At 38.9% G+C, this 12,746-nt stretch overlaps 1 protein-coding gene across 9 annotated transcripts in view; it reads left to right on the top strand.

Moving 5' to 3' along the window:
- msi2b (musashi RNA-binding protein 2b) overlaps nt 1–12,746 on the top strand; it is a 265,064-nt gene that overhangs the window by 196,858 nt on the left and 55,460 nt on the right. For all 9 annotated transcript variants that reach the window (XM_047161316.2, XM_047161317.2, XM_047161319.2 and 6 more), the window contains exon 10: nt 7,733–7,807. In XM_047161316.2, coding sequence (XP_047017272.1) covers nt 7,733–7,807 — 75 coding nt within the window. The remainder of the gene's footprint in view (nt 1–7,732; nt 7,808–12,746) is intronic.

Genomic DNA, 12,746 nt, shown 5'->3' with positions numbered 1-12,746 from the left:
TACAGGAAAAGGTTCAGTGTTTTACAGAACTCTTTACCAAAAGTTAATTGCAGTTGTGCTGATAAGTTAAAAAAAAAAAAAAAAACCTGGTACATCTTAAAAGAAAACTGAAAAAAAAAAGAAAAAAAAGAGTTCATTTCACCTCATAATATCCATCCATCCATCCATCTTCAACCGCTTACTCCTTTCAGGGTCGCGGGGGAACCTGGAGCCTATCCCAGGGAGCATCTGGCACAAGGCAGGGTACACCCTGGACAGGGTGCAAGTCCATCGCAGGGCACACAATCACACACACCCATTCATACACTATGGACACTTTAGACATGCCAATCAGCCTACTAGGGGAGGAAACCCCCGCAGAACGGGGAGAACATGCAAACTCCGCACACACAGAGTCGCGGGAATCGAACCCCCGACCCTGGCGGTGTGAGGTGAACGTGCTAACAACTAAGCCACCGTGCGCCCCACCCCATACTATGTAAGCTGAAAATAACATTTGTTGCTTATGTTCTTTTTTATTTTATTTTTTATTTTTACACATTTTAATGAAGGATGCCAACTCCTTTGGCTTCTCAAGGGTACATAATCCTTCACTAATACAAGTTAAAAAATGTAAAAAGTTTGATATTATTTATAGAAAGCGGTTGCAGTGATCGTGCATGAAATAGAATATTCTGTTGAGTGGTAATCACTGATGATTTCTCAAAATTGACAAAGTTATTCTTTAAGTCAAAGATCCCATTTGCATTGTATTGCTACAGTACTATGGTGTGTGAGGCCAGGGCTCGGTACAGACCCTGTCTGATGTTCTGCCAGACACCACATTAATCCCCACTGTCAATACAAGCTTGACACACTACATTGATAGTAAGCTCTTTAAATATCACAGGAAAAGCCCATGTCATGTATATTTATCTAGGGCATCTGATTCCTCTTTAGAGGGAAAATACACAGCGCAGCTTTATTCACACAGGAGAAAGGACAGATCTCTGTAAACAAATGATACAGCCTACAGAAAACAGCACATGTAAAGGTGGCAGCTTCAGTGTAAACCAGAAGGTCCACATGCTGATTTATTTACTGCATGCTCTAAGTCAAGGTCTGAATAACACCTGCAGTACAATAGATAGCAAAGGTAAAAAACTGGGGTTTAAACTTTGCATTCTAAATATTTTTAATAGTGAATATTGATAAGTTTTCCCAACTATGTCACAAAAACTCTAAATTATCCTTACAAACATCTTATTTGTTTATATTAGCTATGGGTGCCAATATAAGAGAAATAAATTCTATGCATAATTAAACAGTTATTAAAAACTGTTTTACTGAGTGAATAGTGGAGATTGAGGAGGTCATGTTATTTCCTATGTTCATCCATCAGTTCAAAAACATGTGTTAACATGTATTAAGGAAATGAATCAATGTTTGTTTATTTATTTATTTTACTCAGTAAGTTACAAGCCACTTGATGTACAGTGCCCTCAACTAATATTGGAACCCTTGGTAAATATGAGCAAAGAAGGCTGTGAAAAATAGTTTTTATTGTTTAACATTTTGATCTTTTTCTTCATAAAATTCACAAAAATACTCTGCTCTCATGGAAATCAAGTAATTGCAAACAAAACACAGATTTATCAAAAATAAATCTTTGTTAAATATAGGTGTGCAACAATTATTGGCACCCTTTTAGTCAATACTTAGTGCTACCTCCCTTTGCCAAGATAACAGCTCTGAGTCTTCTCCTATAATGCCTGATGAGGTTGGAGAATACATGGCAAGGGATCTGAGATCATTCCTCTAACAGAATCTCTCCAGATCCTTAAAATTTCGAGGTCCACGCTGGTGGACTCTCCCCTTCAGTTCACCCCACAGGTTTTCTATGGGTTTCAAGTCAGGGGACTGGGATGGTCATGGCAGGAATTTGATTTTGTGGTCAGTAAACCATTTTTGTGTTGATTTTGATGTAATTGTCCTGCTGGAAGATCCAACCACGGCCCATTTTAAGCTTTCTGGCAGAGGCAGTCAGGTTTTCATTTAATATCTGTTGATATTTGATAGAGTCCATGATGTCATATATCCTAACAAAATGTCCAGGTCCTCTGGCAGAAAAACAGCCCAAAAACATTAAAGAGCCACCGCCTTATTTAACCGTGGTCATGAGGTACTTTCCCATATGGCTACCTCTGTGTGTGTGCCAAAACCACCTCTGGTGTTTATTGCCAAAAAATTCTATTTTGGTTTCATCTGACCTTAGAGCCAGATCCCATTTGAAGTTCCAGTAGTGTCTGGCAAACTGACGATGCTTGAGTTTGTTTTTGGATGAGAGTAGAGGCTTTTTTCTTGAAACCCTTCCAAACAACCTGTGGTGATGTAGGTGACTTCGGATTGTAGTTTTGGAGACTTTCTGACCCCAAAATGCAACCAACTTCTGCAATTCAGCTGTGATCCTTGCAGATTTTTTGGCCACTCGGCCACAACCCATTGTTATGGTTGACTAAGGGAATTTGGCCTATGTGTTACCTCATATTTATACCCATGGCTGAACCCAAGTATACCAAAGTCATGGCTAAACAAGTTCCTGTTCCTAGTCACCCAGGGGTCCTAAAAAATGTAAAATATAAATGGGAATATACTTCAAATATATTTTTTTCATATGAATTCATAGGTGTGCCAGTAATTGTTGCACACCTACATTTAACATATATTTTTTTCATAAACATGTGTTGTGTTTGCAATTGTTTGATATCCATGAGAGTAGAGTATTTTTGTGAAATTTTTTAACAGAAGATCAAATGGTTAAAGAATAAAGACAATTTTTCACAGCCTTCTTTGCTCATATTTACCAAGGGTGCCAATATTACTGGAGGGCATTGTGAATGAAAGATATATCCACTTAGCTATTAAACTATTTCACTATGATTCACTGTTACCAACAGTCTCTGATAAACTTGTTTGAGGAGGAGATGTTGTCAGACGCAGTCAGAGCTCCTGCCGGTTTCCAACCCCTGCCATTCCTTCACATGTCTCTAATGGTCAATCACTGTGGAGGTTATCTGGCAGTTTGAAAGCTTTGGTTTCAAAGAGTGACTTTTCCAAACTGCCATGGTTCATCCCATCTGAAGTGCCTTTCCAAAGCTCCTAGGCATCCGAATCCAGTTTGTATAGAGGCATAGTCTTAATGCATAGTCATCAGTCTTAAATCAGGCTTTGATGCCTAAAATTGCTCAAACTGCTGTTGATGATACTGACCTCAAGTAGTCGTGATTGCCATCTAGTTAATCCAATCTGATGGTAGATTCTGCCCACTGGTTTTGATGGATGATGCTGACAGATTTAATTATTTCATGGCGTGTACCAAGGTCTCAGCATAAAAGAAATAATTAAATGCAGAAATAATTTAATAAATGTTGTAATAAACAATTAAATACATTCAATTTAATTACATAATTTTTTATATAACAATGTAATGAATCAATTATCCATTAATTATTTCTATTTAGTCATTTCTTTATTATCTTTAAACTACAAGATCAAGGCTTGTACACCATAAACAGGAAAAAACTTAAATTAACACAAGAACAGATCAGTCACATGGAAAAAGTAAATACACCCCTACATTTATCACACCTTTAAATCCCTAAAATTTGAATCAGGTGTTCAAGATTGCGTGCCAGTAATTAGAACCTGCTTAGGGAGTGCAGGTGGAACCTGTCTTATTTAAACCTCTAATATTTAGTGTCTGCTGTTCCCTTATTATTGAGGTGTGTGGTGTCATCGTGCCAAGATCTAAGGCCTTCAGAAAAAAAGGTTGTGGATGCCTTTGAGTCTGGCAAGGGATTTAAAAAGATCTCCAAATTATCTGAAATAAATAATTCCACTGTAAGCAAAATAATCTACAAGTGGCACGGATTCCAAATTTGTCTGCCAGACTGCCAGTTTGTCCAGGACTGGCTGTCCCAGCAAATTCGGCCCAAGAGCAGACCGTCTGATGCAAAAAGAAGTTTCCAAGAAACCCAAAATTTAATCACAGGATCTGCTAGAAAGTCTTGCAACTGTTGATGTCAAAGTGCATGCTTCTACAATCAGAAAGAGATTGCACACATTTGACGTGCAAGGGAGACGTGCCAGGAAAAAGCCTTTTCTATCTAAAATGAACATTAGAATGGGATTACAGTTTGCCAGTGAGCATATAGGCAAAGACCAGGCCTTTTGGAATAATGTGCTCTGCACAGATGAATCAAAGGTAGAGTTGTTTGGCCACAGTAACAGCAGACTTTTCAGGAGAAGCACCTCATACCATCTGTGAAGCACAGTGGTGGAAATCTTATGGTTTGGCGTTGCTTCACTGTCTCAGGGACTGGACAGCTTGCATTCATTGATTCAACTATGAATTCTGCATCATATCAGAGAGTGCTTGAAGATAAAGAATCCGACTGAAATGTTGAGGGGGATTTGGAACACGCAGTACATGCAAACCCTCAAAAATCTTGCAACTGAAAGAATATTGCATGGAAGAGTGGTCACAAATTCCAGCAAGCCTGGTGGACAATTATGCAAAATGCCTACCAGAAGTTATTTTTGCTAAAGGGGGCAATACTAGCTTCTGAGGCCAAGGGTGTACTTACTTTTTCCACAGAAGAATATCACATCTATTGATATTTCTGTTGAATAGGCACTGTTTCAAAGATGATCAAATGCTTGCTTGTCCAGATATGTCATAAAAGACAACAATTTCCATGGGGTGTACTTGTTTTTGACTGTACATTCAAGTGTATTTACTAATTCAGAAAATCCAAAAGACTGGTATTCAAACAGAACTTTTGTAGGTTTGACGATTACTTGAGAGATTTTCAAAAATCAAACACAAACTGTCATAAGAAAACCAGTTAGTGCTAGTATACAATAACTGTCTAGAACACTACATAAGGATGCCATTTGAGACGCAGCACTAGTTTGTTTACTCAGTTGCAGATACAGTGTCACGATGTAGTACCGCTCCCACTATTTCAATTTGTAATCCAGCACTCGGATGCGTAGTATTGATTTCTGAGGACGTGGACACGCGACACTTAAGGATACATGTCACAGCTCCTCAAATGCACTTAACACAGAAAGTGCTGGTCATCGTGAATCTATTCATTTAAATACATTTCCAATAGCAAATGGGATTGTTGTCCTTTTTATAGCAAGCAGCTCCTAAATTTTTCATTGAATGTGAAGCAGAAACAAGCGGTAAATCATTACATTTTTCTTAATGTGTTGGATATATTTTTAAATTGATGGATTCATGTTAAAACTGTAGTGGTGTGGTGTTTGTTTCTGTTGTTCAGATCCTCTTTTCTCTTTCACATCAGCACAGTGGAGCTGTTCATACAGAGTCTTAAGGGACTTAGGTATGGAAGCCTTAAGAGGCCATGCATTATTGTTTTGTTTTTTTTTTTCTTTCCTGTTTTCTCGTCATCCCGACTTAACTTTCTCATGATCTCTACAAACAAAGTTTTCTCATCATCTTGACATGACGTAAAATAGGTGCTTTCTCAGGATTCTGTTAGATTTTCTCATGATAAAATTACATCGTGAGAAAACAACTTTTTGTTATGTCGAGATCACGAGAAAACGAGAAAGAAAAAAGAATAATGCATGGCCTTTAGGGTGTCCATATTTGTAGCTACATTTTAAGCCGCCCTGCCAAATTTAAATCATAATAGAGGACAGGTTGGAACAGAGTCAAATAATCAAGCTTTTGCTCTTAAGTTCAAACAGCTTGAAATGTAGGCATAAATATTTACTATTAGATTGTGTGATTCTGTATAATCTTCCTCAGATGAGGCATGGTGACGTTCTAGTTTCAGTCGTAACGCCGCCATTTTGTTTAAACAGACAGCAAACATAAGATATCACATATCACTGTTTATTACTCATCCCCTTGTTTGAGGAAGTAACATCAACGGTAGTGAACTGAGGTAAAGTAGCCAAACTTACTTGGAATATACTGTAGTAATCTACAACACTGCTTGAGTAAGAGTTAGAAACTAACACACAAAAAGTAATTGTGAGGGGAAAAAGCACACCCTCCCCCATCGCTCTTAAATGTTGTCGCATGATTCGTGCTTTGGTCGGGCTTGTTTATGTAGGTTTACGCTAGTGTGTATTTGGTTTCAGTCATTCATGAATGCTGCGTTTAAGGATTGAGTAGTAAATTGAACACTGAACTACTACATGAAGGAAAGATTTGGCCAAGTGAGGTGCTTCTTCACACAGCATTGTGTTAGTTCAAGGTATTTTGTCTAGCATATCATTTTAGCACTTACATCCTTCAAGATCCCATTCAGATATACGGAGCAAAGATGAAGCAGTCTGTAAAAGCAACTTCTTTTAAGCCTCTGCTAAAATGCACACGAGGTCAGTTTCTTCCCTGACCGTTTCCTACTGGTCAGCATCATCTCGGTCAAACTAAATTCATCTGTTCAGTTCATCACATATACTGAGATATGTTTTTACTGCACAGAGCCTGAAGTAAGAATGAGACTATGCTTACTGGTGTGCTAAAATCATTGCTATTTGTAAGGTTTTTTTCTTTTTCTTTTTTTGTAGCAGTGGGGTCTACACAGATCTGATCTTTAGCATGAAGAAAGAAAATGAAATATATAAGAGAGTTTCTCGTGAGATCTTTACAGTGATGCAGTTTGATGACTGCATATGGTTGCCACATTTATTCACATAAACTGGTATGTGCTGTGATTGAAGCCTGGCCAGATAATTAGTGTCTGGGAGCTTGCTGTAATAGGGCGTCGTGGCAGAATAAGAACAATGACTCCATGGGCCTCAGTTTTGCATGGAAGCTCAAGCAGTAGCCACTCCTCAGTGTTGGCAGGGAGACAGCCTGAGCATGTGCATTGGGTCTCATCCCAGTTTTTTTTAACAGTACCACCAAGATGCATTCCAACAGAGACAGGCATGCAAATACTGCTGATTTGCTTCTTTTTTTTTTTCACCATGGAGAAGTCAACGATGTATTTCAGAAATGAGCCGCTGGGAAGCCAAGTAGCTCACCAAATCGCCTTCATTTAAAAGTTCTGCCTCAGCAAACAGCGGGTAAAACAGATTGCGAGTAAATTCCGGACTAGAGCTCCAGCACGCTAGCTCTGTCTTTCACTCCACTTTGGAATGACTTTTGCAATCGCTCGATCATATTCCTGCCATTCTCATCCGGTATTAGCGTGCAAGCGGCTGAGGCTCTGCCGTTCGGAGAGACTCTAATCCGTGATGTCCTGGCACAGCTATCAGCTTGCCATTGTCTCGCGCTGTCGTGTCCTTCATGATCGATTAGCCCAGGCTATAAAAGAAAGGTTATCGATCAATGACAGCGGAGTTGGGTGGGGAGAGAGAGAGAGGTGACAGCAGCGAATATGTCCGCTTTCACCGCCACAGGGAAGAGGATGAGCTCCAGGGAAGAAAATAGCTATCACTTCTTATGATACTTACACTGCTCATTACCTCGGAGTGTGCTTCCCCATCTTGCTAATCTGTTATCTAGCACCTATTTGGAAGGTGTTTGTGGAGGGGGAATCAGAAAGTGTGAATGTGTGTGTATGGATGGATGAGCAGGTGCAATTGTATTGTGTGTGTGTGTGCGTGTGTGCCTGCTTGTATTTTTGTACTGTGTAATAGTAGTTCATTGGGAGCTCTAGATGGTTTATCACAGTACTTGATTTTTCTTCTGTCTCTTCAGGTTACCCAAACATTGTAGCGACGTACGGCCGTGGATACACTGGCTTCGCCCCGAGCTACAGCTACCAGTTCCCTGGTAAGTTCCATCTTGTTAAGCCCTGTATGTAGCTTCTCTCTCCTGCTGCTATCTAGTAATGGCTTCCCTGCTGGCCAGTAAACACACACCCACTCGCTTTTGCCCCCCAAAGTACCCCATGCTGAACATATACATAAAGATACACGCAGCTCCGATTGGAATCCTATGAAGCCGTAAAATATTTATGTGGAAAGTTCAGACACACTCACACACATGCACTGACTGTATCTTTCCTTGGAGCAGGTCACATAAAACTCTATACGCGTACAAAGCACGCCGGTAATATATGTGGTCGAAGGTATTTTCCTAATTTTAACTAATCTTGGCAAATCTTTGTAGCAATGGTGGCTGAATTAATGTGATTAGGTAACCTTATTATGTGTGTAATGAATTTCCTGAAGTAAAGAACCCGTCCTCGATAGACTGCTTGAGACGCAGACCTACCAAACACAATGCAATTGATTATGGCACGCTGCCATAATGCTTTATCAGATATCTACTGACTCTGCACCTGCTATTCTTAATGTGAACTGTTGCTCATGAGCCAAAATGAAATAAGAGCCTTATTCAAAGTTTAGTTACACATATGTAGTGAGGAGTTTATTCCAAAAGTGTGCATATTGGTATCCAGACCTCAGGTGAAGGTCTGGATACCAGACCCTACATCTTACTCAGACAGTAGTAAACTCAGACAGTGACATGCACGTGAAGGGTGAATTTGCCAAAAAGAGATGTGTCTCAGTTACACACGATTCCAAATGCCTTGTTTTTAACTGTAAATACACTGAAACATACCATTTGAGGCGAACGTTAAATTGATAAATATGACACTATTCAGTAATCAATAATATCATCTCTTTAAAGTGTACAGGGTTTTTTTCATGGAGGATATTGGAGGAGAGCGCCTCATAATCAATCTCAAAGACTCAGTTGTGTGTATATATATATATATATATATATATATATATATATATATATATATATATATATATATATATATATATATATATATATATATGGGTAGAATTATGAACAACATTTGCTTGTGAGTGAGATGTAAGCATAGCAGATGAGTGCTTGGTCAGCTTATCCTTCAAACCATGGGCCATTTTCTTTGCATTGAATGAACAAAAACATTTGCATTATGTTATTACTTCAACAACTCAAAACGGTGAATTAAAAGCATGCATCCCATTCACATTTTACAACAACAGTTATAGACCAGGGGCCAGATTCACAAAACATTTTTAAGAATAAAATTCTTCTTAACTGCCATTTTCTTCTTATTTTCTAGCTTAAGAAAGAAGTTAAGAATATTTTGTATTCCCCAAAATTCTTCTGAATAATGGATTTTTTTTTCTCCTAAAGAGTGTTCCTAAGACAAAACTTAAAGAAAAATTCAAATTCTTAAAAAGAATGTTCTTAAAAATCATTGTAAATAAAATCTTAAAGTTAGTTTCGGGTTGTTTGAAATATGAAACATTACAAAATCATAAAACTTGTAGCATATAATAAATAATGTATAACTACTACAATATTTTAGCTCTTGCCTACTGTTTTTCTTTCTGTTCTTCTCCTCCATGTAAAATTAGCCAAATTGCTTCTACTTTCCTGCAAATACATTCTCCTATGATGGTTAATGTCATTAAACGAACACATCTCATTCCCTTTACATTCGAATAACTGATTGGGAGGTGATTGCTACTTTTTAAAAAAGGATAATAAATTGATACATGTAAAATTTGTCAGTATTGAATTTGTTGTAGCTATTACACTACTGTCGTTTTATTCTTCAGAAATAATTTGAGAACTTCTTAAGAATTTTTCAAGAACTGCACTTAGGAACATTCTTACGAACTTCTTAGAATTTATCTTAAGAACTTTCTTAACTTCTTTCTTAAGAAGATTTCCGTGAATCCGGCCCCAGGAAGTCAGTCAGCTTCTTTGATGATGAGGTGCTTTTTGCATGATATGTTCTTTTCTGTTTGCCCATTCCTGCGTGCTGTAGAAACAAACTCAACACTTAAAATGTTCCGATAATAATTCATATAATAATAATAATAATAAATGCATTTTGTTCTTATCAATCAGAATATAGAAGTAAAACATTTTAAACCGTTTAAAAGCATTTAAATATTTTTTCAGACAGGCTTCTTGTAGTTGAAAGGACCTCATGGGCATCTTCAAAAGCTAAAATGCATATGCTACCATCACTGTGTAAAGATAGCTGATTGCTGCTTTTTAAAGCATGCGGCTGTCCTACTTTGATGCAAGGGCGCAAATAAACCTCAAACAAGTATCTTAAAAGGACTTGGTGGAGAGACAGATTGTTCCCGAGCTGTGCTGGATAGATAAATGAGGGAGGGAAGGGATAATGAGCAAGCATGAATTGGCAGGCACTTGAGAAAGCTCTGCTGTGACTAAGCCTGGAGTTGGGGATTAAAATGTGCACGAAGGCCTCTCTCTCTTTCTTTCAGTTAGCATTAGCATAGCTTTTGCTACTTCTGTCAGTAGGCCTAGCTTAGTATTAGGCTGCACATTGTTGGGTTTTTTTTTTTTTTTTTTTTCCAGAAGCAACCTAGAAAAAGCCTTCTAATACCCACGTCTGCTGAAAAAAAAAAAAAAAAAGATTGTCATGCTCAAACATTATGTTCCGCTGGAGTTGGTCTAAATGTTTCTGATCTAGGATGTATTGAATATGTGTAATTTTAGAGGAGATATTGACCCCATGGAGGTGTTGAGCGAGTGAGGCTCGCTACGGTTCTGCTTTTCAGCTCTGACTTGTAGTTTATACCGATGACTCACCAGAGAGTTGGCTACGTCAACGTCACCTGCGGTTTCATAGCTTCTTCAAAAAGAGAGCTTTTTTGCTTTCCTTTAATCCTACAGCTTTCCTTGTAAAATTATCTTTCCCAGCGCCACTCAGAATAAAGCCCTCCATCTCTTCCATTTCACATATTGTCAATGACCTTGGTGTTAAACTTGTAGGGTGAATGAGCTTTTTCCAGACAACTTGTAGCACTTGGGGATTTACCGGAAGCTCAGCTGCAGCGCAGGTTCAAATTGACTGTTGAATAGAAGGAAAGTAATATTTTTCAAGGCACTCCTTCTAATCTCCACAGGTGACTGCATTTGTAACAGGTCACATGAAAAATGTACTGTTTGTGTGTGAAGTGTGTGCAATCTTACCGTGTAAGAATAACCGGAGATATTTGTGTGTGTGTGTGTGTGAGTGTGAGTGTGTGTGTAAGTTTGTAGGTCTCTTCGACTGTCAGTGTTAATCAGTATGTAATGTTTTGATCGTGAAAATAACAATACTTGTTTCTTGAAATTATTTAAACAGTGTCGTGTCACGTCCTACTGATGAGGACCCACTAACATAGCGTTTGTAGAAAATAATAAAGCATTGAAGGTTATTGCCTGCTGGATATGCCAGGTAAAGAGAATGCAGCAGCTGGTCCAATTTTTGTGACAGAAAACGCAGCTAGCTATAATTGTGTCTTTATTTTATCTTACCCATAACGATATAGCCTCGGCTTCTTCATGCGTAGGTTTTGATTTGCCCCACATTACATGGCCGTTCCTCTCCATTTCTGCAGACTGAATTGTCTCGTCTCTGTTCGGCCTTGATTTGCGCCGGTGGACACGGCCCGTGCTGATGAGAGCTGAAGGATCGAGCATAGTCAAGGTCACAGCCTTTCCAAGCCCAAGAGCGCCCAGAGGTGTATAATAACCCTGTCTTTTAGTTTCCACTCCTCCATTTCTTCTCACTTTCTTCCTTGTGCAGAATGGGAGGGAGAGCTGGAATTGGCACTTCACTTTTGATTATGGCCCAATCAGTTATGCAAACAGAGAGGCTGTCAGGGACAGGCCCCTGTCTGCACCTAGCGCCCCCTCCCCCCACCCTTCAGCTTATCCCCCCAATCACAGTCCTCGCTAACCGCCGGACAGATAACACACTGGGGCTCGGAGGAAATTGGAACACAAACAAACAAATAAACCTGCAGCTTTCAACATTTCTGTGGAGAAGGAGGAAATGGAGCTGGTAGATGTTGGTGGTTTGTTTCTTGTTGAAACAGGCTACTGTATGATGCGAGACTTTCACTGCTGGATGCAAATAGTATCATACGATGGCTGCAGTAAAAGTGTTATGTAGAGAAAAGGACTGGGGAGAGGTTTCATTCATATAGTACATTCACTGGAGAGAAAGAGAGAAGAAAGAAAAGAGGAGAACAGTGGTTTCACCAACAGCTGTGCCACGTCATCACGTTCTTCACCGAATTAGTCCTAATTTACTTAAAGGTTCCTTTTAAAGCAGTAGGCATGCAACAAGCACATTCAGCATGTCACATGCTCAAAGCTAGAGCTGCACTGCCGGACACAATGAAGGCACTCAAATATACATGCACAAACACAAATGCATTCAAAAAGAACTCCTGCTGGTCAATTCAGGGCTTTCTTTAAGTGCTCACAAACAGCTGTTGTATAATTATATGAGGACAGAACACAGGCAGGAGGACAGATCAGTGTGGAAATGGAGATGCTGACAGTCTTTGAAGCTTCCTGTTTGATATACTTACACCCTTACATCCTCGGGTTTATGCTTACTCATCACCAGACCCCAAGCGGCAGAAGCCATCAAACTAGTGCAGCTTTAATTGCCATCTGAAGCGCATCGTAAACACAGCGCATACCATTCTACAGTTTGGCTACACGTCTTGCTGTGACTTGTACTTGCAGTGGAGTGCAATAGTTTGCATACCCTTGGGACTAAATGAAGAGGTAAAAGAAATTTAGTTTATAGAAACAAAGATTTCACAAATATTCTTTCACTGTTCACAAGTAATAAAAATGGTCAAATAATGTATGTAAAGATTAATAGTGATGAAACCAAAGTGATATTTAAAATGTGCACCTTTTCTGAATGTAATATACTGTA

The sequence above is a fragment of the Ictalurus punctatus genome, chromosome 17 (genome assembly GCF_001660625.3).
Source record: "Ictalurus punctatus breed USDA103 chromosome 17, Coco_2.0, whole genome shotgun sequence".
Classification (NCBI taxonomy): Eukaryota; Metazoa; Chordata; class Actinopteri; order Siluriformes; family Ictaluridae; genus Ictalurus; species Ictalurus punctatus.
Note: the sequence above shows the minus strand (reverse complement) of the source record. Positions and strands in the feature narration are given on the sequence as shown.